The 26,089-nt window shown below is 48.6% G+C and overlaps 1 protein-coding gene across 1 annotated transcript in view; it reads right to left on the reverse strand.

Moving 5' to 3' along the window:
* The window catches only part of NOL6 (nucleolar protein 6), a 207,050-nt gene that overhangs the window by 76,980 nt on the left and 103,981 nt on the right, over window positions 1–26,089 (reverse strand). Inside the window, exons 21-22 of the mRNA XM_029581150.1 lie at window positions 20,767–20,864; window positions 10,328–10,452 (exon numbers count right to left, since the gene is read on the reverse strand). Of these exons, the coding sequence (XP_029437010.1) occupies window positions 10,328–10,452; window positions 20,767–20,864 (223 nt within the window). The remainder of the gene's footprint in view (window positions 1–10,327; window positions 10,453–20,766; window positions 20,865–26,089) is intronic.

The raw sequence follows: 26,089 nt of genomic DNA on the forward strand, positions 1-26,089 counted from the left end.
CCTTCCTTGTCCGATCCAGCAATGAGTGTTGGAGCTGCCAGAACGAATGGTAAAGTGGTTAATGTCAAACAAAGTTCTAGTGGAAAACCACACAACCATAAAACTGGGCTTTGTCTGGCAGGCTACAGCAGTAGAATCAACTAACAGCTGGGTCTGTCCGGCAGGCTGCAAGTACAGTAATAACTAGAAGTCCTAGTGGAAACACAGGCGCTCACGAGGACGAGTCTATCTGGCAGAGAGTGCAGGGGACTCAGGGGCTGGATGCTGCTGGCTATTTCAGATTATTTTCAGAGCCCAGTGGGGATAGGCATGGGAAAGGTACGTGAAGACGGGAAAAAAGTTTGGATCTTGTATGTTCTTCTACTCAAGATGCAAGAGTATGAAGGAGGAAGACAATAAAAAAAAAAATTATTTTGGATAAGGAGAAATTCATTCAGGGGGTCACACTCTGCTGCTGGCAGCTGGGATGCAGCCTTAGCAACGGGGGCAGAATGGAAGTGCCAAATGATTTTTTCCTGCCGTTATCCACTGTGTTACTATCGGGCTATTAATCTGACCAAAGGTATCTCCGTATGTAATTTTTGTTTCTTGACTTTTATGCCCCTGCATTGGAGTGGACTAACATGGCAGCCACACTTCTCTGCCCAGTGACAAACACAAATGTTGAACCTCGGAAATCACCGATGCCTCCTTGTTAACAAACACTGTGGGGCTCCTGAATCAATAGCTATGTATCCGCCTGCTATTTTCTGTTCTCAAGGGGTAACACGGACCTTACACACACTCGGTCTGGCAAGGGCTGTGCCACGACCCCAGACTGGCCTCAGGACTAAACTCAGTGCAGCGTTATAACCACTAAACCAATGTTCCCCAACCTTTTTAAGACCAAGCCACATAAACAAACAAACAAACAAACAAACAAACAAACAAATAAATAAATAAATAAATAAATAAATATGCCGTTTGGCACAGCAAATATGGAAAGGAGTCACAGTCAAAACAGCAGCTAGGGAAGCCGTGAAAGCTCTTCCAAATTGTAAAATAAAAAGAGAGGGGGGGGGACAGATACACACATGCACCTGTCTGAATGGTATAGTCTTCCTGTAGCTTTGGAAATTAAATGGATGTGCTTGTGTCATGGCAAGAGGTTGCGCTTTTAGATACACACACATGCACCAAGACCGACTGCAGATAACCGCTGCTGGTTTGTTCCTCCATGAATGCTCCCCCACTGTCTCCATGGCTCCTCTAGCACCAGACAGAGGATAAAGTGCGAGTTGCATTCGTGGGATACTCGTAGCTTTAGCATAATACTTGGGATTCAGACACAATTTGGTCACACACAGATAGCACCCCCTCCTCTCCCCTTCATTCCTTTCACTCTCAGTTGTCTTAACCATGTCCCCCCACCCACCCATGCCTGCTCCAGCTATTCACCCTGCAGACGCTCCTGCTTCCCCTGCTTCTTCCCTACCCGCAGTTTCTCACCATGCACCGGCGCTTTCTCCCTCCGGCCCATCCCGCCTCCAGAGGGTAACTGCATCCCTTGTAATCACTTACCGTTTACTCCCCACTGGCAGCAGAGGCTCTCCTTCTGCAGGTGCTCCGATAAGGGACGGGAATATCGTTTACAAGAAAAAGAAGCTTTATGAGCTTATTCTCAAGCCTGGAGTCCCGTGAGCAAACCTCCCCACTCCCAAGATATATAATATCAAGAGAAGGAAAAAGTCCACGTGGTGTGCACAGTCAGAGCTCCACCGCTGCTCACGTAGCCGATACGCAAAGCATGCCTTGCTCCATTCATGCAATCCCTATCTCACTTAGCACAGGGGTAAGGGAGAGGACAGGACGACTCAGAGGAGATTAAGGCGGGGGAAAGAGGGGGGTAGTGCTTTGTGCCATGTGTGCACTGCAGAAAGCAGAGACCAGCTATTCAAACCTTGCATGTGGCCCTTTAACAAAACAAAAGAAAAAAACAAACAAACAAACCACACTCCGGGGCTCACAGTGAACAGGCAACAGAAGGGCGTGAGAGTACGCATGTGCTCAGAATGGAGATCCAGCACCTCCGAGAGCCACCACTGCCGTTTCTTGCTGCTGCAAAGTGCTAAGAGCAAGTGGTCATCTGGAACAGAACATCAGGTGGTGGTGACTTCCCCGCTGCACACCTGATCAGGTCTGAAGGCACACTGAACTAAATGGTAAAGGAGCTCACCAAAAACACGCACGACCAAGTCCAGCAAAGGCCCGTCACCATCCAGTTGCTGCACAGACCCTCACCGCGCTCTCCCTCATAAATGTCGCCCCTTTTTAGACCTTCCCTGATTCCTCCTGGGCCCCAGCTAGGGGAAAGGTTGGCCAGAGAAAGCCCGTGGTGATGTCGCGCTGTCACAAACCGTCCCCAGGCCAGAACATAATGACCCTGGTGTTGGATCTTGGTGCCAGCTAGATTGGCTGCCACAAACAGACAGTGCAAGGATTGGTAACGGGGGAGTCCATGTAATATGGGCTGGTCGCAGGACAGCCCCGCCATCGACCACACTTACACTGAACGCCACAGGCCAATGACGCACCTCCCTCACTGCTAGGATGCCGCCATCACGCTCCCACAGCGGGGCACGTCATGCCTCCCCTCCTAGGTGCGCACTCACAAGAACTTCTAAGTCCCAAGTTAGGGAAGAGACAGAGGTGACTTCAGACGATGTCAATGCGGCTGGCTATTTAAACCCCAACTGCACTCCTGACAAACGCCTGAAGTAACAGGTCCTCCTGCCGTGCTTCTGCCAGCAGCACTTGTTGCCTTGTTCCCGTTTCCAGCCCTTGCCTCTTGCTTGTTACTATCCTTGCACCTTTGTCTGTCCTGGCCCTTGTCTCTTGCATTCCTCCCTCACCTCTGGTCTTGCCCACTCTGTTCTTTGCCTGACTTCCAGTTCTTACTTCTGCCATGGACCTACTGTTGCCTGACTATCGCCTGGTTCTCAGCCCCACCTGCTGCTTTTCATGGGCTCCTCGCCTAAGTGCTACCGGGCCTTAAAACCCAAGGGCATTAGAATCCAATCAGCGGAGAACAGGACTTGTACAGGTGAAGCCCAGTCCTTGTTCCTGTCTGAGCACGCCTGCCTGCTGTCAGCATGGGCATAGTGGGTTCACCTACTAGTCTGCATCAACCATGCCACTGCATAGGGCTCACATTCCATGTCAGTCTGAGCATCACTGGCCTCTTGCAGCAGCAGCAGCAGCAGCAAAGTTTTGCATATTGAAATGAGATTGGTCTGTTAGAGCAAAAAGGTTCAAATCCCATCGCCTCCACTAACATTCCCTGTGAGCTCGGGCTAGTCACTTTATCTTCTGCTGCCCCAGCATCCCACTGTAAACTCCTTGAGACTTACTGTACCTGAATCTTAATAAATGCTGTAAAAATCACCTTCACCATCTTGGAAAGGTGGCTAAAAATCCAAATTAAATTAAGTTTTTCACTGAAAAAGGCAAAAAGAAGTGTAAGGCAACAAATAATTTAAGGATTCAGATTCCAGTTTTACCAAGCCCTCCCTACCACACACACACACACACACCTTCTCCTTTTCACCTGTCTCTGAGTTTGATGCTAGTCCCAGAGATTTATTTATTTATATATTTAAAAATTTTTCTATACCGTCGTTAAGTTAAATACCATCACAACGGTTTACAGAAGGGCACGATAAAGAGAAACATGGGTGGTATAGATTACAAATTACTCGTGTGCCATCATAGTACGGTAACAATGTAAAATAATAAACTAGGTGTGTAAATTAAACCTGATTGTTAGGAACAAATTAGGCAGTTTGATTTTAACATTAATATGCTTAACCTGTGCTGCCTCCAATCCCTCTCAGTCATGGTGCCCCTCTTCCGTTTCTCTCAAAGCTCGTTTACACGGCTTCTATTTCATGTTCATCTTTTGTCTTGCCATTTGGTTCCCTACCACTCCAGGCACCCAGACATTATGAAATACAAATTTCTGATGGGCATTTTAGTTTTCACTTTCATTCTCCCACTCCCCTTCCCAATCACAAAAAAATAAATAAATAAATAAAACATAACAGTTGGATCATCACAGATGCTTTATACATCCGATAAAATTTTCAACTCCACATCAATTTTCAAACATTTTCTTTATAGCAGCACTTCAGTGCAGTCATACTAAATGTTCCTCATCCAAAACACTTTACAGCTTAATATATTAAGCATGGCACACACAGCCACCTCCGGGATAGGTGGTCTGGGAACAAAGTTCTGGTAACTGAATTGCACAGCAGCTTTCAAACGAAAGGACAAACTGTTTTGTTTTTTTTTAATTGATAAATTATAACTGGGCAAAACATAGGCATGCAGAAACTGGAACTTAGGTCGGCTCATGCTCAGCCAACGTCGCCGAATACCAGACCTCTCACCTCCTCCACCCCGTGAGACTGCCACCATGTCGCTAGAAGTAAGGAGAGGTGCTCATCCCATAGAAATGCGTGGCTAGGACCCCCCAAGCTCCAGTGCAAGCTTTGCCACAAGCTCCGTGTGAATTTCAACCAGTCCGTTTTCCCAGTCTGCTGACATATTTTGGGTATCACAGGTATAATGCCTTCTTCAGAAACAGCAAGAACAACTAGCAGTGTTTTTCTAGACTAGCTGCTCCACTCCTTGATTTGCACACACACTACATGATCAGGCTTGTGGTTCCGATGTTTCCAAAAGAATCAGGGTTATAAATCCATGCACATAAAAACGTACAAAACCTAGTAACATAATGATCTGGAAAGGAATACAACGACTGAGGTTATCAAATTCTGGTCGCCGCATCTCAAAAAAGATATAGTTGCGATGGAGAAGGTACAGAGAAGGGCAACCAAAATGATAAAGGGGATGGAACAGCTCCCCTATGAGGAAAGGCTGAAGAGGTTAGGGCTGTTCAGCTTGGAGAAGAGACGGCTGAGGGGGATATGATACAGGTCTTTAAGATTATGAGATTTCTTGAATGAGTAGATGTGAATGGGTTATTTACACTTTCGGATAATAGGAGGACTAGGGGGCATTCCATGAAGTTAGCAAGTAGAACATTTAAGACTAATCGGAGAAAATTATTTTTCACTCAACGCACAATAAAGCTCTGGAATTTGTTGCCAGAGGATGTGGTTAGTGCAGTTAGTGTAGCTGGGTTCAAAAAAGGTTTGGTTAGGTTCTTGGAGGAGAAGTCCATGAACTGCTCTTAATCAAGTTTACTTAGGGAATAGCCACTGCTATTAACTGCATCAGTAACATGGGATCTTCTTGGTGTTTGGGTAATTGCCAGGTTCTTGTGGCCTGGTTTGGCCTCTGTTGGAAACAGGATGCTGGGCTTGATGGACCCTTGGTCTAACCCAGCATGGCAATTTCTTATGTTCTTATGTTCATAGGAGATGACAGAAAAAGACCATCCTGCCCGTCCCATCTACCTGGTCATTCTGTTCACATTGCTAAGAACACATCCCAGCTGCTGGGCACAGAGTGCGACCACCTGCACCATCTCTCCTTATCCAGGATAATCTTCCTCCTTTGTACAACAGCATCTTGGGTAGAAAAGCATACAAGGGAATCAGGCGTAAACAAGACGGCCGACTAAGAGGCTGCTGTTCCTGAACGCTCTGATTCTGATTTCTTCGGACTTATTTCGGTTTATTACTTGGAAAATGCCCCACAAAAGAAAAGGTAGGGTGAAGGTGAACCCTTCCGAACCCACCCTACCTTCAGATCACGGATTAATTCGGGAATTTGCAACTTCAGTGGGATGGGCTGTGGCTCCTGTGGGCGGAGTGGCTGGAGGAGAGCCACTTTCGCTGGGAGAGATATCGTTAAGTCCGCGACAACTGCTGCTAGCTTCCTCCTCAGACTCCTGGAGCTACTGGAGATTTTCGGCCAGTCGGGGGGAGCCGAGGGAGTCTGTTCCGGGGAAGCGACAACTTCAAACCCAAAAAGGCTAAGTGGGACGGCCGGAGAGAGTGAAAGTGAGGTGGAGGAAGCTGAGAGGATTGATTCGATTTCTGGACCTAGCGGGGTGAGTCTAACCGCGCACAGGATTGAAAAACCAGCAGTTGTAACATTAGACTCCCTATGGGAGCTCATGGCTTGAATGGATATTAAATTGCAAGAGCAGTCTTTAAAGTTACAAGGGGTTTCTGCTAAACTGGACATTGTTGCTCACGATCACCAACTAATACTGCAAGAACAAGGGTGTGTTATCCAAAGAATAGAAGTGGAGGTCAAAGAATTAAAAGAAGTTTCTGCAGCCTTTTCTAGGGAAAGGTTTGCAACGATGAGAAAAATGGAGTTTCTTGAAAACTCGATTAGACACTTGAACCTTCGCATATTGAATTTTCCGGTGATTAAGGATGAACTGAGCCTTGTAACGTTAAAGAAATACCTGGGAGACTTCTTGAAAGTCTCCCAGGAGAAAATTCCTGTGATTAAAAATTAATAAAAAGCATTCCCAGCCCTGGACTGATTCCTCCACTCAGCAGTACAAACACCTATTCAAAAATTGGACTGAAATTAGAAACATTGGACTGAATTAGGAAATATTGGATGGAAATTAGAAACCTCTAACCTCTCACTCATACCCAGCACCACCCACTCTCCACCCACTCATACCCACTCACACCCACCACCCACTCATACACACCACCCACTCATACCCAGCACCAATCTCTTACTCATACACAGTACCACACACTCATACCCAGCTCCGCTCACACACTCATACCCAGCACCTATTATTATGCCATACAACTGTACCTCACTGATTCAGTTTGCTACACAACTATATTACCGACGCAATTGGCTGCACTGTAAATATTCTCTTACTATATCTCTGAAGTAATATCTCAACTATATTACTGACGCAATTGGCTGCACTGTAAATATTCTCCTGTTCAGTTGTCCCTCCCCTTTCTAAATCCAAGTTATTTCTCCCTGTTTCATTGTAACTTTTTCACATCCTACTATTGTTTAAGATGTTTGAACTTTGATTATTGATTATTATGTTACTCCCTGCCTTATTCACATTGTTAAATGTAAACTGGGTTGATGTGATTCTTGTCATGAAAGTCGGTATAACAAAATAATAAATAAATAAATAAAATACATCTCTCTCAAAGGCAAAGTACTCCCAGAACCACTGTATTGGATGACATGGCAAATCTGACGCAGTATTTGGAGGCATCAGAAATAGAGGTCATGGGAAGAGAGACACTTCTAGTGACTTTGTTTTCAGAAGAAGATCTAAATCTGATAATGAGAAATTATTATAAGAATTTAAGGGTACCATTCTGTGGGGACTTGGTAAGGATATTTCCTGACCTTGCCAAGGCCACCCAATTGCGGCAGAAAGCCTTTCTACAGATGAAACCCGAAGCGTTATCTCTGGGGGCAAGCTTTATTGTGAAATACCCTTGCAAACGTGTAGTGAGTTGGCGTGGGTCTACTTACATTTTCTTCGATACACCACAATTGAGAGATTTCTTAAATGCTAAATATCCAATTACAGTTGAAACATCAAATGTGGGGTAATTATGTATGAAGTAACTCTTGGTTGACCACCAAATTGATTTGTATTTTCCTTTATAACTCCTCTGTATTTCTTTACGCCCTCCATCATATTTCCTCTATAATGATAATGTGCATGAGATGAATAATTTGAAAAGATTTCTGTACTGAGAATATCAATATTTATGTTGTATTTTCTTTATCTTAAGAGGAAGGCACATAATTTTCCTATGACAAAGAATATATTTGTTATTGTAAATTTGAAAAGCAATAAAGAGTAAATTAAAAAAAAAAAAAAAAACAAAAAAACATACAAGATCCTCACTTAGGCCCTTCAGCACCCAGCTTTCCCGTGCCTAACCACAGGGCTCTGAAATAATCCAAACAGCCAGCCACACATGGCCTCCCAAATCCCCTGTGCTGCCTGCTGGACAGAGCCTGTGTGTCCGCTGGGACTTCTAGTTATTACTGTGCTTGCAGCCTGCCAGACAAACCTAGTCCTGTGGTTGCCAGCATTTCCACTGGAACATCATCAACATCTTACACTAACCAGGTTGCTATTTATTCTGACAGACCCAACACTCTTTGCTGAATCAGATGATTACTGCACCATAAACACGCAAATGTGCTGCTACACTGTTCGCTCTCTTTTTTTTCTTTTAAACCTACCTTTCCAAATTTTTGTTTTAGATTGAGCTCATGCCTTTTAATTGATGGCTCCAGGCGAGTTACATTCGGGTTCTGTATGTGTTTTCCTTGTGGGGCTCACAATCTAACTGGGAGATGCACCAAGCTGTGGCAGAGCTCTAACACACATTAAAGAGTATATCGCGTGATATTTTGCATAGCCTTGTGCAGATTCCCTCCCCTATTAAAATGAGCTGCTTTGCATGCAATTTGCAAGCATGAATTTTGCTAATCCATGCAAAGTAGCTCATTAATAGGCAACTGATGTTAATAACTTACCGTAGCCAACTCAGAAAGTTGTCAGCCATGTTAAATTAACACCACCTCTTGAGGAAATGGTAACTGTAATCTAACATGGGTCCCGAGGCTTCTGTATTAGATTTAAAGGGCCATGCAAAACAAAAAATAAAACCCCTTGCAAAAAATAAAACCCAAAACAAAACAGTGCAGGGGTCAAAGCTGATTCCCTGGTCACCTGGGGCCACCACTCAAGGCAGTCATGGCATGTCAAGGGTAAATAATGACTTGTTCACATGACAACAGCCTCCTTCCCCCCCCCCCCCCAACCCTGTCAAAATGCAAGACTAATATAGCCCAGCAAGTCCTGTCCCCCCTTCAATCCACTGCCCCATGCCCCCCCTGCCGAATGACAACAAAAATTCATTGGGGTATAGGGTCCCCCCCCCCAAAACCTCCTCCTCCCCTCTGATTCCTCCAAGCCTTATAAAACCTCATTGGTTTCTAGTGGGGAAACTCCCTCCTACACCCTGGAACCCTCCTCCCGTTCCCCCTTAACCTCCAAATTACAAATCAGATCCAGCATTGGGTCCTGGGGTGCCCTCTAGCCCTGAGCCCTGTCTGCGCCGTATTTCAAAATGGCACCGACCTGACTGTGGATCTTAGCATTGCTCGCAAAAAGACAAAACTTTTCCCTCCTAATCCCTCTGCAATATTGTTCTAACATATTGGACAGGGCAGGCCCCAGAATCGATGCCTGAGGCTGACCCTCCCCGCCCCCATCCAGAAAGAGGGTGCCACTTCCCAACTGGCCACAAGTAACTGGAGTTGATCACCAAGCAATGCTGCTGTGGCTGGGAAAACAAATGGGAAATTGCTGCTTACAAAGCCAGAGTGTTAAGAAAATAATATAGCAAAATAATAAAATAAGTAATATCTGGATGCTATATAAATTAATTTTAATATCTAAATCCAACCCTGGCACTTCCTATCTGGGATTACGCCAACAGGGGAACAGTCTGAGACAACTGGGATGCTGACGAGCAGGAAATGCCTTTCCGCTGCACGTTGCCAGGGGATCTAGCAGCAGACTGCACAGCCTGGCCGCGCCACTGATGCTCCCGCATTGAGGGGGAATTCCTACCACTGGAAGGACTGGCCAGACAGGTGATGGAATCGCAATACTGTGGCGCGGGAGGCCCCCGGTCCCTCGGAACCAACAGGTCCGTGGCTGCGCTGCAACGGTGATGGGCTCAGGAGGTCCCGGAGACAGGGAAGGAGGAGAGAAGCTGAAGGGATGGCTCCCAAAGACTCAATAGCGATGCCAAAGGATTCAGTTTGAGGGTTGATTGCTTTTGCAGTACTGGGCCAGCAAGCGCAGTTCCAGGTCTTTGAGGCAATCACATTGAAGGACTGAGAAACAAGAGTCGCCCAAGCCACTTTGCAGTAAGCACAGGACTTTGTGCCGTTTCCACCATCCATGGTGACCACGACAAATAGCAGACCCTTGTTCAAATAACAAATGTTCTTTTAAGTCAAAGCCAATGTATAATTCTTTCCTAGTGCTGGACTTTGCTTCAGCGTGACCTTTTCAATGGCACTCAGGATGTCTCACACGCTGTTTCACTCTCCTTTGAACTACTGCCTAGCAAGGCAAAGAGAGATGGCAGAAGTAAACTCTACAGCTTTCACCGACGGGGGGGTCAGCGAAGCAAATCCCCTCCTGCTCCCCATGTCAAAAAGGATGATGGTCACCCTTACAGTCAAGAGAGTGGAAAAGGATGATGCAAGCCTATCAAGAAGGTCCGACGTTGTACCTCCCTGCTGGCAAGGTGTGAAATGCAAAGCAGCTCACCGGAGCAGAGGGTCGACCTTCGGTCCAGAGCGAGATCTTTCTGTCCTTAGGGGTAGCAATGAACATCACAGGAAGACGAGACCGGGCAGCCACAAAGTCGTTCTTTATCTCTGCGTACTCCACATCTGCAGGAGGAAAAAAAAGAAAAAGAAAAAGCAAAAACGGGGGAATTTAGAGTACGAGGCACACCCTGGGCTACCCTTCAGCCAAAACCAAGCTGGCTAAGATGCTAAGCTTAGAGAGGCAGGATGTTTAATATTCCATTTCACGGCAGCAACGTGCCACATTATCTCCTGGAGCCTTCAAGCTTTGACTCGGGCCGTTTTGTCAGTAAGTGCCCACTTGATCCAACCTCCTCCGCACAGCACCTCACTGCGGTGACCGAATCGGCTTTCAGTTTCCACCGCACACCCTCATAAGCGCCCCCAACACAATATCTGGGAACACACCTATTGGGGGGGGTGGGGGAAAGAGTGGCGAGATGCTCTGGAAAGGATCCGGGGCGAAAACCTTGTTGCTAGCTTCATCCGATTACAATCTGCTCCTCTGCCAAAACAAATATGGTGTGCTTGTAATTTTTGGGGGGAGGAGGGGTGATTTTTTCAAACTTTTTGCATGGCTCGTGCTCACTTTCACTCACAAAACTGCCAAGGGTACTAAGTAACCACGGACCCTTCCAAGTGCTTCTTCCGTGGGACCTTTCTCCATGGAACGTCGTCGTCCACGGATTTGAAAATGCAATCTACGTGCATTAAAATTTCCCTCCCTCGACCTAAGCTCCCTTGGAAATGCCCCACTTCCACCCAACACGGCTAAACGTGTACAAGTTGCAGAACACCATGTGTGCTTTTACCTGGATTAAGGGTGCACGGTTTTCGGACAGCTTTTTTTACCCGATTAAACCATTATTACCCAGGTACGGCCTTTTGATGAGAGGCGCAAAAATCAAAGGGAGGAGAGGCAGGGAGAGCCTGGGGCGTTCAAGACTGCAAACATTGGTGGGGATGAACAAGTGAGACAGATGTCAGAGAGCATTCGTTCTCCGGGGCAATGGGAAATGCAGGCAAAGCCATGGTCACGGCATTTATTTTAAAAGGTTAAAAGTAATGCAGCCCATGGTGCTGCTGGTGGGGGAACACAGTAATAGAGCAAGCAAAGGAATCAGATCACTGTGATTGACTGAAAGGAAAAAAAAAACACTCACAGGAAGAAAACGGACAGCAAATGGGAGCCTGTACAAGAGGAAAAACAGAAACATCTAAGAGAGAAAGAGAACCTGATGGCAAAGACGATAAGGCCCATCTCATCTGTCCAGTTCCCTTCCTGGCTCAGTGCCAGAGACTCCAATTGACTTTCCCCCCTCACTCCTTTGCCACTAGGGTCTCTCTGAGGTCCATATTCAGCAGGACAGCAAGCAGCAAAGTTTGGCTCAGTGGCTTTCACTATTTTATTTATTTTATTTATTTATTTATTTGTTTTTAAAGCAGGGACCACTTTGGAACCCAGAGGGCTGGAGCAGAACAAGGTCCAGAAGGGGTGGGGGGGAGTTGCAGCTGACTTAAGCCCCCCTTACACATACTGTGTCCGGTATAACCCCCTCTGGTTTCCCCCACCTAGGTGCTCTCTCCCTGGCAAGCAGCCCTCATTCTCTGCCACTCCCCCAACCTTCTTCTCAAAAGTAGCACTCCCTTCCAGGGAAAACTCAATCCCCTCCCTCCAGATAACCTCTCCCCTTTCTTCTCAGCATAATAAAGGGCCTTAGGGACAAGCAAGCAACAGTGGCAATTCTCTATCTGGGCAGACAGCAGCAGTGTCCCTTCAGCCCCTCCCTAAATTCTCTGTCATGCCCAGCCGCAGCAGTGGGGGCAGGAGAGACGGGGGGTCCGGCAACACCTGCGGACCTGCACCCTTGGGATGGGATGGGGTGGGTGGAGGTCAGCAGGGGTTCTGAAGGCATTTGCTTCAGAAGGTTTGGTGGGCAGGGGGAATGGGTACTGTCGTGCAGCTTGCTTTTTCGGGGGGGGGGGGGGGTTGTCAACTTTATTTTGTTTGCAGTAAAGGGAGGAAGGTCAGTGTGCACAGGTCGAGCGGAGGATGGGAGCTGGGAACGTGCTAGGTTGGAAGTGTGCTCAGGCTGGGCAGGTCAGGTGGTGTGCTGGGGTGGGTCTGGGGCAGTGCACTGGGGTGTGCTGGAGAGACGGAGTCAGGCTGGTGAGGAAGTCAGAGGGTTCCTGAGTCTGGCTGGGGAGTTGGTGGGTGGGGGGGGGGGGGCGGTTAGTGTAGGCTGGGGCTAGGCCAATGAGGAGGAAAGGGTGTGCTGGGTTAGGGCTGGAGAGGAAGATACTGAATAGGGGCCACTGAGGAATTTCAATGGGTTTCAGCTAGTAGCAATAAAAAATACAAAGAAAGATTCAAGTTGAAAGACTTATTTTTTTAAACTGAAAAACCTTGCCTGACTGGGATAGAAGAAATGAATAGTTGAGAAGACTCTGTGAGAGACTTTATTCTAAATAGAATAAAGCCCTTCTGCAATCCAACGGTCTCGGAAACAAACGCTGGCAACACAATGGATTGGTTGAATTAAATTCTACCTTTGGAAGAAGTTTAGGATGATTTTTCATAACTACTCTGTAAATTTTGAGTATAGGGAGAATATGAGATGAGGACTTGCAATTCACTTATTGCCCAGCAGAAGTGACTGCTTTTAAAAATAAAACTTTTCGGGACAGAAATATTAGCTCTGCTGCTGCTAAAGGCTAGCATGGTGTTTTTGTGAGTTGAGCAAGAACTACATTTATATCCTAAGGAGCAGGAGATTCTTTAATTGGAGGTTTTAGATGGGCTGGACCTTTCATGAATCTAGTGACTGTAGGTTAATGGGAGATAGAACTCCTTCCAAACGTTTGTGGTATGCCACTATGGCACAGAGTCGAGCTCTGACGGAATTAGTTTTCAATCCTGAGAAGACATTAGTTGACTTTCAACATCCATGAAGTCAAAGTCAATGACTGAAGGTTGAGATGAAGAAACACTGCAAGATTAGAAATATTAGAATATTGCTTTCTTACTGGATGCTGAACAGTTAGGCATTGTAGCCATGGAAACCAAATCTGATATGGCCAAAAAGGGGTCATGAAATCATTAGAATTTTTTCTTTCCTTAACTTCTGTATGGTCTTGACTGTAAGTGGAATTGGAGGGAACACATATACAGAAATCCACAATTCCACAGAATCAAGGAAGCATTCATAGCTACAGTGTCAATTGCTGGTCTCCTGGAGCAGTATGTGGGAACCTTGCTGATCAACGATATCACATAGATCTATTTGTGGCGTGGCCCAAAAGTTGAAAAAGTTCCTGTTAGGTGATCATCCAATGACCATCCGTATGATTGCAATTGGCAACTTGGTCCATCCGCTATCTGATTTTGTTTTTCCAGAATATTATCAGCCAAAGACAGCCTGTTGGGAAATTGTTCATTTCCAAATCGTGGATGTTGCCTGACAAAAACTGACTGGGGACCAGTGTCCTTGTGTTGTTTGAGATTGACAGATCGCTCCCCACCCGGAGAGACTGGCATCCGTGGTAACTATGACCCACGAGGGAGTCAGTAGGGGCATCCCCTTCAGGAGATGTGCCAGCGACAGCCACCATTGTATGTCTGCAATGGTAGAGTCGGAGAGGGGTAGGTTCTCCTGGAACTGCTCGGACACTGGCTGCCAGCGGGATAATAATGCTTTCTGTAATGGACGCATATGTGCAAAAGCCCAGGGGACCAGGTTGATAGTGGAGGCCATGGTCCCCAGAACCTGCAGATAATCCCACACCGTGGGAAGCGGCAGGGAAATAAAGTTGCTCACTTGATCGATGAGCTTGAGTGCCCTCGCATCCAGAAGAAATACTTTTCCAACCCGAGTATCGAAACGAGCTCCCAGAAATTCCAGGACCTGGGAGGGCTGGAGGTTGCTCTTGGGGAAGTTGATTATCCAGCCGAGCGAAGTGAGGAGAGCAAGGACTCTGTCGACTGCTCGACCGCAAAGAGTTGATGACTTGGCCTGCACGAGCCAGTTGTCCAGATAAGGGTGGACTAGGATTCCTTCTTGTCTGAGTGCAGCCGCCACTACCACCATGATTTTGGTAAAAGTGCGGGGAGCGGTGGCAAGGCCGAAGGGTAGAGCCCAGAACTGGAAGTGTTTATCCAGGATGTTGAAGCGGAGATACTTCTGATGCTCTCGTCAAATCGGTATGTGAAGGTAAGCCTCTGTAAAGTCGAGAGGCCAGATATTCGCCTGGACGGACCGACGCTATCACCACCCTCAGGGTCTCCATTTGGAAATGGGGTACCCTGAATGCCCGGTTGACTCGCTTGAGGTCCAGGATTGGACGGAAGGCATTGTCCTTCTTGGGCGACAAAGTAAATGGAATACTGGCCGGCACCTTGTTCCTGTACTGGTACCGGGATTATCGCCCCGAGTTCCTGGAGCCAGGCTAGGGTTTGACAAACCGCAGGCCTCTTTAGTTGACCACAAGGAGAGACGAGATGAAGATCCAAGTAGGTCCTGGGCAAATTCTAACGCGAAGCCGCTTTCTATCACTTCGAGGACCCACTGATTGTATGTGATTCTGGCCCATTCCTCGCGAAACAGAGAAAGATGCCCAACCTAAGTTTCGAGCGGAGGAATGGCCCGGCTGGATCTCATTGGGGAGCAGACTTGGTGGCCAGATGTTGCTGACTACCATCTCGGAAGGCACGGCGGCCCCAAAAGGATGAGACCATGACTGTGACCTGGAGGTGCCTCCTCTGGGAAAGGAACCACGTGCCCTGTTGCACCGGCGTTGTCCCCGGAAGCGGGTACGCAACGGGAAGAAAGACTTGGACTGTTTAGGGTGGTCCTCCGGCACCTTATGGACCTTTTTTTCGCCCAAGGATTTAATAAGCTGCTCCAGGTCCTCTCCAAAAAGCCACTTGCCCTTGAAAGGAAGTGTGCCCAGCTGAGCCTTGGAGGAAGAGTCCGCGGACCAGGTGCGCAGCCAGAGGAGACGTCTGGCTGAAACTGCGGAAACCATTGCCTTGGCCTGTACACGAAGCAAGTCATACAGGGCATCCGAACCATATGCAATGGCGCCTTCTAAGCGTTCCGCCTGCTCTGTCTCTGCAAACGGGAGGTCCTGGGTGCTGAGTAATTTCTGAACCCACCTAAGGCTTGCCCGCTGCTTGAGACTGCTGCAGAATGTCACCTGAACCCCTAAAGCTAAGACCTCGAAGATCCGCTTAAGAAAAAACTCAAGCTTATGGTCCTGAATATCCTTCAACGCTGTAGCGCCCACGACTGGGATCATGGTATGCTTGGTGACCGCAGAGACAGAAGAATCCACTTTGGGAATTTTCAGCATGTCCAGGCAATCTTCTGGGAGCGGGTAGAGCTTATCCATAGCTCTCTCGACCCAGAGACCTGTCTCAGGAGCTTCCCATTCCCCTAAGAGAAGTAACTTATGCATGGGATGGAAGGGAAACATGCGCGGAAGCGCCCTAAGTCCTGCCAGGACCGGGTCCGCATTCGCTGGCATTGCGGCCGTCATCATATCCTTCGGGGGAGCATCGATACACAATTCCTGAAGAATAAAGGGAATGAGTGGCTCCAGCTCTTCCTGCTGAAATAGGCGGAGGACTCGGGGATCATCGCCCTCAAAGGGGGGGGGGGGCAAGCGTAGAGAAATCCTCATCAGGATCTTGTAAGGAGTCCGCAGGAGGTTGCGGCGGATCCGGAGGGAGGGGGCCCCCAGGACCACCCGCACGGGACCCTGCGCATCCGGTACCGCGGGGGGCAGCGGAGCGGGCATTCGAGGAATCTTTGGAGAAGGGGGACCAAGGGAGGGGTCTTCATCCTCCAGCAGGCTAGCCAAATAAAATTTGTGCAAAAGAAGCACAAATTCAGAGGAAAATCGGGCTCGAGAGGATTTTTCCCATGGGGGAAGGGGGGGGCGAGGGAAGAGAGGGAGGGTCCGAGGCATTCCCATGAGAGCGGACCGGACTTAAATCGGGGGGGGCGGGGGGGGGGGGTGTGTAAAACCTGCAAATCCGGCTCCTTTGCCCCCTGTAATGGTGAATCGGCATCATCAGAAATTCCTAAGATGTCCGCCGTTCCCGCGGTTTGCTGGGTCGGGAAAGACCTGGCCATGCATCGGGGAGCGCGTCCCCAGGCTGAGGTCTTCAGCATTGCCGAGGAGGGGCCCTCCCCACCCAGCAAGCAACTGGAACACACACCATCACGGGAGAGCCGGGAGGCTGGCTCTCCACAAGCCAGACACAGGTTTGAATGCGGCATGGAACAGTAAGTACAGCCGCAAGTGAAGAGAAACAAGAGCTGAGCCCCCTGGGGAGAAGTGCAGGAGATCAAACCCTGCATTCTCTCACTGCTGCACAGAAAACCAGTGCCAAAAACCTTGCTGCCTCTTAAACCTCACCAAATTAATATAGAAGGGTTTCTGTTTTTTGTGGGGGGGTTTTGGAGAACAGAGGAATCAAACCTCCCTGAGAGGGCACCCGAGGAACAAACTTCTCAGGGCGAGGCAGAGGGTGAAGGGGGAGTGTTTAGCCTTGAAGAAATACGGAAGGATGTAGCTGGCTTAGAGAAATCTCTCTGGGGAACATTTCAACTTTCTGTACAATGTCAGGATTTAAAGAGCAGGGATAAAAAATTATGGAATTCTGGTTGATTCTTAGGAGCAGAAGGTAGTAAAGATAGAAGAAAGAACATGAAAGCTCATTGACAGTGACATAGTAAGAAAGACAGAAAAAGACCAGGGTGCGGTAGAATAGGGTTAGTCTGCCCCCTATGGCTTCTTCCCTTGGATGGGTCGGCTGATTCTCATTGTGGGGTGCGGCTGGGACCTGAACCCGAGCCGGTTCCCCTCTTGTTGTGTCTGTTCCGAAAGGACTGGTTTCTGGCCGAAGGACGAGGTGCTTGGTAGGTATTCCTGTAAGGGTTGAAGCGATGTGAGCTTCTGCCTCTGGATGGCCTGGGAAAGGGGCGCTGGTTTCTCTTTGACTTGTCTTCTGGCAGACGAGGTAATGGAGAGTCGCCCCATTTGTTAGCCAATTTCTCCAGTTTGCTGCCGAACAGGAGGGAACCTTTGAAGGGCATTCTTGTAAGGCGTGTCTTGGAGGAGGCGTCGGCCGACCAATTTCGCAGCCAGAGTTGTCTCCTGGCTGCCACTGAGGATGACACTCCCCTGGCTGCTGTGCGTACCAGATCGGAGGCAGCGTCCGTGAGGAAGGAGAGAGTTGATTCCATGTCTTCTCCTGTGGTGTTGTTCCTGGCTTGAGATAAACAGGAACGTGTCACCACGGTGCAGCAGGTCACAATTTGAAGGGATATAGCTGCCACCTCAAAGGCTTGTTTCAGTATGGCTTCCAGGCGCCGATCATGTGCGGCCTTGAGGGCCGCCCCTCCCTCCACTGGTATGGTGGTGCGCTTGACTGCGCAAACTATGGCGTCCACTTTGGGGCACGCTAACAGTTCCTTGGTCGCTGGGTCCAGGGGGTACATGGTGGATAAGGCTCGACCCCCTTTGAATGAGGACTCTGGCGCATTCCACTCCAGGTCGATTAGCTGCTGCGCCACCTGTAGGAGGGGGAAATGGTGGGCCGTTTGTCGGAGGCCCTCTAGCAGGGGGTTCATTCTAGGTTCCCCCGGGGTGCCTTGGCTCGGGATAGCGAGCTCGGATAGGCATTGAGATACCAGGTCCGGGAGGTCCTCCATTGCGAAGCAGCGTCTCATGGTTCGATGCAGCTCTGTCCCCGAGGGACGTTCTCCCTCCTCGAGGGGCTCGACTTCTTCCTCGGAGTAATCCGTTTCCCCGTATATGGGGCTTCTGGGAGGTGGGAGCCTGTGCCTGGGCCTCGAGGGTCCTGGGGCATGAGGGTCTTCCGGTGGGTATGGGTCTGCTCGGTACTCAGACTGCATCCTGACAAAGGCGTGGATCCCTTTGAATAATTCCACCCAGGAGAGCGAGGCCGGTTCTAGGTTGAGGGGTGCCAGATCTCTGGGGGTCCCCGTCTGAGGGACGGTCTCACTGGGGCCTGCTAGGTCCGGGGTGTTTCCTGAGGAGCTAGCACTTAATCTTGGGTGAGACTGGCCGTGGGCTAGAGCTCCTAGGGCCTCTTGACATTGGGCGCAAAGGGCGTCTGCTTCCTCGCTCTGTGCGGCTCTGAGGTTGCATGCAGAGCAGAGGCCTAGAGCCATTATGCCTGACTCTGGAGGTGCCGCTTCTGCGGACGCGTGGGCTCTTGTGCGATCCATTGCGTCGGATATCTATGTGCGCCGATGCGCTCTCAGCCGTAGATGTGCGCTTAGTAGAGTGTGCGAGGCTTAAGCGCAGAGGTTTACTAACGTGCGCCTATTAATGTGCGCCTATAATATGCGCCCAGATATCGACGCCTATGATACGTGCCCAATCTTTGGGCGCCTAGCTTAATGGGCGCCCAACTGTTTTTGGGCGCCTAATATACGTGCCCGTTACTTGAGCGCTTAGCTTTATTTGAGCACTCGAGTGGGCGGAGGGCGGCGAACAAAGACAAAATGGCGACGGCGAGCAGGCAAGCAAGAGGACGACCTCCTTGGAGGGTCTCCACGTGGGCAGACCCTGCTAATCCTCAATCCTCAGAGACCAGTAAGTAAAGGATGTACGCCTTACCTTGTCTTCGGCGCTTCCTGGTTGCGACCCGGGCGGTCTCCGGCTGCGGGGGGAGAGGGTGATTACCTTCACCGCCGCGCTCGAGGATGTGCGCCCGCCACCTCTAAGCCGCGCCCGAACGCGTCTCGCTCAGGGGCTAAGTCCTCGCCGCGAACGGCTCCGGACCGAGGCTGCCTCTAAGCTGCGCCCGAGCACTTCTCACTCGGAGGCTAGGTCCCTGCCGCGAATCGGCCACCGGACCGAGGCTCTCACCTCCGAGGGACCACGGAAATCACCTCGGGAAACTCGACTGGGGGAGGGACCCGAGGGTATCACCGCAGGAGTGCGGGGCTCGTCTTCAGGTAGAATATTTCTTTAAATTTGTTTGGTAGAACGCTCAGCGAGCGTGAGATAGCTCCTAACTGCTTTGGAGACGGAAAATACTGATCTGCTGCACTTCCTGCAGGGGTATATGTACTAGGTGCTGACGTCAGATTGAAATCTGATCCGTCTCCAACTGCTAGCACGAGTACACTATACCCATTGGTCCTGAGTCCATCTGCTACACGCTAGGAAAAAACAGTTTATTCACATAAATAATTCGTTGCACTCACAGAGGCAGGGGTATAATAATCCTCCCTGAAGCTCCACCGAGGTATGGGCATCTCGGGGCACGGCAGCAGATACAAAACGTGGGGAGAGGGACTCACCCACACTAGGTCAACGGGAAGGGAACCTAGGCTGACAGAAATCAAGGGGCAAAGCCCCCCTAGGAACCCCAAGAGCGAGGGAGACAGAACTGTCTGCCCTGACACAGTCAGTCAGAGAAAAAAAATCTCTTTTTTTTTTAATATTTAAAAATTAAGAAATAAATTTAAAAAGTACTTGCATGAGCTTGCCCCAGAAAAAGAAGCGGAAAGAAAACACAGAGGGGGCAAGCTAAACAGGGAACCAAAGGGTGAGCTGTTCCACCTGCTGGAGACAGACAAATACTGAGGGTTCCAGGGTGGGTTCCGTCCTTATATGGGCTGCCCTTAGAACTTTGGTCTGTCTCCCCCTGCTGGAATGGGGGCTTAACCCATGGTCTGGACTGATCTGGGTACGTACGGGGAACAGAGTGAATGGAATTTCTTTGGCCATTTTCTGTACAAAAGCAGGATGAGACATATTCTTGGGCAGAGATGTACTTCTAGGAGGCTGTGGAGAGGTGTTTGAAAGAAGACTGGTAGATTCGTCATTATCAGAATGATATGACTGAGAAGTACAATGTGATTTGTGATCCTTCTCGTGAGACATATAATTCTACAGAAAGATCTCTAAGGGAGCAGAAGAGATTGTAGAGTTGAGCAGTTGTGTGGATAGCAACCCACACAAATAGCAGGTGCAAGACACATGAATGCTTTTGGATCACTTACTTAATATGCTAGCTAATTTTCAAAGAAAAATTACCTAGTTTTCTTTTGAAAATTTACTACAAAGCTTGCATGTGAAAACACACACGCATTATGCAACGACGCAGGTTACTCAAAACTCGCCCCTCATTCTGTCTCTAAAAGAATTCCTTGAAAGCCGGAATCAACTCTTCCAAAGCTCCATCAGATCAGACAGTGATAATGATGACATACAGTGAACGACAACACATTTCTACTCATACTAGGCTGTTATGATTAGTTTTCAAGACAATCTTCCCTATAATCCTTAACCAGAAGAGGCTTACTGCTAATGTTTTACATTCAGCAAGTCCCACCCTTGAGCACAACTCACCTTTTATATCACCATTCAAGTTAACAATTAAGGGATTGTTCTTCCAGTCAAACGAGGCCATTAACTGAAGAAAGCGCAGGAAGCCAACTTGAGGAGAACTGAAAAATATGGAAACGCAATTAACTACCCTCCAAGAAACAATAAAAGGAATGTGAACACATTGCAAAACAGACTGCCTCGCACACGTACTCACTCACACAATTATAGTTCAACACAATGCAAATGGTTCCTGAGCCCATTTTCTACTCCTTGGATCTCCTAGGGCTGAGAGTACTGCAGTAGCTGTTGGGGAGGGGGTAAGAGAGGTGTAGGGTGTCAGGTCAGAGAATAGCTCCAACTATTCCTCAACACCAACACCCAATTGTCAGACCAACAGAGCATGTGTACCAGTTTCCAAAGGGAACTGTATACAACAGTCCCTTATACAGAGAGGCATCTTTCTGGAAATAGATCTCTTCCTCCCATGAACCCTACATCCATCTCTCTATATAATCTAATGGGTCACTGTGGACTCCCTCCCTTATTGTTCAATAAAAACAAACATCTATAATTCTCTCAAAGCTTATCGCTAGGATCCCCCACACCCTACTGAAATTATATCCTGTCTTCTTTCTCCTGAACTTGCTTGCTCATCACAGTGCATTAATGTTGAGATTACTTACCTGATAATCTCATTTTCCTTAGTGTAGACAGATGGACTCAAAACAAGTGGGCATAGTGTGCACGTGCTAGCAGCTGGAGATGGATCTGACGTCAGCACGGGTACATATACCCCCGCAGGAAGTGCAGCAATTCAGTAATCTTCCTTGCAAAAGCTGTATGGATATGTGTGTAACTGACCGATCGATTAAATGAACAGGATTACCCTGACCGATTGATAGTAGCTGGAGACCGCCAGGATTCTCAACCGGAAGGCGTCGACACCCGGCAGGGTGGATGCCCTATCATAAGAAAACATGGCTTACCGTGAGTCTGTGAATCCCCATGTATGCTGGCAGCCGGGCGGGATGCTGAGTTCATCTGCATACACTAAGGAAAAGGAGATTATCAGGTAAGTAATCTCAACATTTCCTAGCGTGTAGCAGATGGACTCAAAACAAGTGGGATGTACAAAAGCTACTCCCGGACTGGGCGGGAGGCTGCCCGAGGTCCATTCAGGATAGCCCTTGCGAATGTTGTGTCCTCCCTGGCCTGGACGTCCAGACGGTAGAATCTGGAGAAGGTATGAAGGGAGGACCACGTCACCGCTTTACATATCTCTGCAGGCGACAGCATCCTAGTTTCTGCCCAAGAGGCCGCTTGCGCTCTGGTAGAGTGAGCCTTGACCCATAGAGGTGGTGGTTTTCCCGCTTCTACGTAGGCCGCCTTGATAACTTCTTTGATCCAGCGGGCGATGGTTGCCCGTGAGGCCGCTTCCCCTTGCTTCTTCCCGCTGTGAAGGACGAACAGGTGGTCCGTCTTTCGTACTGTTTCTGACATTTCCAGGTATCTGGACAGTAGCCTGCCGATGTCGAGATGGCGTAGTATTCGACCTTCTTCCGACTCCTTCAAACCTTCCGTGGTAGGCAAGGATATGGTTTGGTTGAGGTGGAAGTGTGAGACTACTTTGGGTAAGAAGGAAGGAACCGTGCGCAGATGGATAGCCTCTGGAGTGATTCTAAGAAATGGATCACGACAGGATAGTGCTTGTAGCTCTGAGATGCGGCGTGCTGAACACACGGCCAGCAAGAACACCATCTTCAAGGTTAACAAACGGAGGGACAGGCCTCGAAGGGGCCTGAAGGCGTGTCCCGCTAGAAATTCCAAACCCATGTCGGTATAAAAAAGTTTCAAACAAACAAATAAATAAATAAATAAATAAAGCGAGCCAAGAGAAAATGTGAGGACAGACTAGCCAAAGATGCAAAAAGGTTAATTAAAAACCTTTTTCAAGTACATTAAAAACAAGAAATCTGCATAGAAATCCACTGACCCATTCAATGGCTGGGGCAGGGGGGTAGTGAAAAAAGAAGCACTCAGGGAAGATATGGTCAATGCCAAAAAAACTAAATGAATTCTTTACTTTGGTCTTTATTATGGAGGATGCTGGCGAGATATGCAAACCAAAACCATTATTTGCAGGTGATGATTCAAAGGAACTGAAATAAGAATCCTGGAATGTATTACCAGAGGAGATTAAAGCTGATCTATCTTGGTTGGGGTTTAGGAAGAAATTAAAGATCTTTTTATTTAACAGTTTACGAGAATGAGATGACAGCTCAGCCACAACTAATATTGGGATAAAGATGGCTTTATCAGCAAATCTGGTCTAAGAAACTAGGAATTTGAAAGTATAACTCATTCGTTTATAGTCCGGTAGGGTTTGGATTTAATGTTTTATTTTGAATTACTGTTTATGTGACTTATGTGCTGTTTTTAAGTTAGTCTGTTTTTATGACTTATTTTAATACTTATTTTGTGTATGATTTAAATTATGTATAATGTAAACTGTCTAGAACGGTGGATAGGCGGGTATAAATTGTGTAATTAAATAAAGAGTGAAACGTCAAGAGATGCTAGAGCAAACTGACAAACTAAATATAGAAAATCACCTGGGTATTCATCTCAGAGTTCTAAAGGAACTTAAATCATCATCATTGTTTATTCATGACACTTTTCCAACTGGGGAGTTCAAGGCTAGTTATATACAGTACAACAAGGTAGATTGCATAAATTGGTATAGCAGGTGTATTAAATAAATGTGTAAAAAGCAGTGAACAAAACTAAAGGTGGAAGGGATGAGCGGTACACTTAAATGAAAACGTACAAATACAAAATGTGTAGTGCTAAGCACATTAGGATCCGCTAAGGTAGCAAGAAAGTTCAGTCAACTGTATGAGATTGCAAGGCAATTCCACTTTTATTAATAGTCGTATCAGAAGGAGTTGATTTCAGTCCCCCAATGTGCTTAGTGCTACACCTTTTGTATTAGGACATTAAGTAGATGTGTTACAGGTGAGGTTGTTGGATGCAGTGTTATACAGAAGTTCAATAAGATAAAAATAGTAAGGAGCGCTGGCGGTTTAGTATAATTAGTTGGAGTCAGTATAAAGCAGAGTTGCTTACCCGTAACAAGTGCTCTCCTAGGACAGCAGGATGTTAGTCCTCACACATGGGCGACATCAGATGAAGCCCGACATGGAAAACCTTTATCGAAGTTTCTATACACTTTGGCTTGCACACTGAGCATACCCAGCATGACACTACCCACACGGGGCCCCCCCTTCTGTCTTATAATATAGGATTCACGAAAAATAAAATAAACAAAGGAAACCCAACGCCATGGGGTGGCAAGGACTTACATCCTGCTGTCCTAGGAGAACACCTGTTACAGGTAAGCAACTCTGCTTTCTCCTAGGACAAGCAGGATGGTAGTCCTCACACATGGGTGAATATGTAGCAACAGGCTGCTCCAAAACATAAGATAGCCAGCACTTAACAGGTACCATTGTGCACAACAACCAGTGCTGCTATAACACTGGGAAACAGCCTGAACCCGAACAAAGGGCCCGAGGCAGGGAGAGTTGGGTTTCAGAGCTGAAAAAGATTGCGGAGGACCGACTGACCGAAATTGCTGTCACATCGACCATCCTTGTCCAGACAGTAATGTGAAGCAAAAGTGTCTATGTGGCCCACCGTACGCTCCAGGTAAAAGGCTAGGGCCCTCTTGTAATCCAGGGTGTTCAGAGCCCATTCGCCCTGATGCGAAAGCGGCTTTGGAAAAAAGGTGAGCAGGACAATAGACTGATTGAGATGGAATTCAGTCACCACCTTCAGCAGGAACTTAGGATGCGTGCGCAGAAACACCTTATGAAAGAATTTCATATAAAGGTGGGTACGACACCAAAGCCTGAAGTTCACTGACCACAACCAAGAAGATGACCTTCCAGGACAGATACCTCAGGTCACAAGACCGCAGGGGCTCAAAAGGGGTTAAGCCCTCATTGAGGTCCTAGGATATTGCCAGGGGTCGGATCGGAGGCTTGAGTTGAAGTAAGCCTCGTATGAAGCGCCCCATGAGAGGCTGCGTTGAGATGGGCAAGGCATCCATCCCTTGATGATAAGTCCCAATAGCACTGAGATGGAACCTCATGGAGGTGGTCTTCAAACCGGGCGCCGTCAGGACCGCATGGGGAGGAAGAGACAGGCCCCGTTTCCGCTGAGCGCGGGAACGGCGGCCATTTTGCAGGCTGTTCCTCAAGCCGGGCTGTCAGAGGATGACACAGAGGCCCCGATCGCGGCGACACTCCCCTTCCTAGACTCCGATGCGGCTATGCAGGCGAAGTTTCAACTCGGGGGGGGGGGGGGGTCTCTGAGTGGTCCTCCCTCGGGAGTACCGGAGTTTTCGCCGGAGTTTATAGTCCTGATGCACAGGGCTTTCGCTCACAGCAGGGACATGCCCTTGGGAGTGGGGCCTCAGCCTCCGGCCAAAATAGCTCGCTCGGCTGCCCCCCTGGGGGGGGGGGGGGTGTTTCCCCAGGGTAGCGTCCCACGGGCCGGGGAAGGACCGGGACCTTCTCGGGACGCCTCCTTGCCGCCGGCGGCGCCGCAGCCCTCAGTAGAGGTCGATCCTCTTCTGGAGCCGGGCGGCGATGACCCCACCCTGGCTGCCCAGGTGGAGGGCGACGATCCGAGAGCGCTACGGATTTTTCAGGCGGGGGAGCTGGATGAGCTCATCCCTCACATCCTTCAGGAAATGGACATCGACCCTAAGGGCAAGAAAGGAGACCCCCTCTTGGCGGGCCTCCGTCCCCTGGCGAAGGCTTTTCCCACTCATCACTCTACTCTACAGCTTAACTTTCCTGGTTGCAATCGCCTCGGCGCGACGGATCTCCGAGCTGCAGGCTTTATCCTGTCGGGAGCCATACCTTCGGTTCACGCCGGACGGGGGTTTCCCTGCGTACGGTACCATCCTTCCTTCCTAGGGTGATTTCGGCGTTCCATCTTAACCAATCGGTGGAGCTCCCGTCATTTTCATCCTCCGAGTCAGGGGACTTACGCAGGCTAGACGTACGGCGTTCTCGGATGCATTATCTAGAGGTCACGAATGATTTTCGGCTTTCTGATCATTTGCTTGTCCTTTGGTCGGGACCCAGGAAGGGTTGCATGGCCTCCAAACAATCCATTGCTCGCTGGCTGAAGGGAGCGGTCATAGCGGCGTACCTGGGAGCAGGTAAGTCTCCACCTTTAGCGGTCAAGGCTCATTCCCTTCGCGCACAGGCAACTTCTTGGGCAGAGAGCTCTTCGGTCTCCACTCAGGAAATCTGTAGGGCGGCCACCTGGG

This window comes from Rhinatrema bivittatum, chromosome 1 (genome assembly GCF_901001135.1).
Source record: "Rhinatrema bivittatum chromosome 1, aRhiBiv1.1, whole genome shotgun sequence".
In the NCBI taxonomy this organism is placed as follows: domain Eukaryota; kingdom Metazoa; phylum Chordata; class Amphibia; order Gymnophiona; family Rhinatrematidae; genus Rhinatrema; species Rhinatrema bivittatum.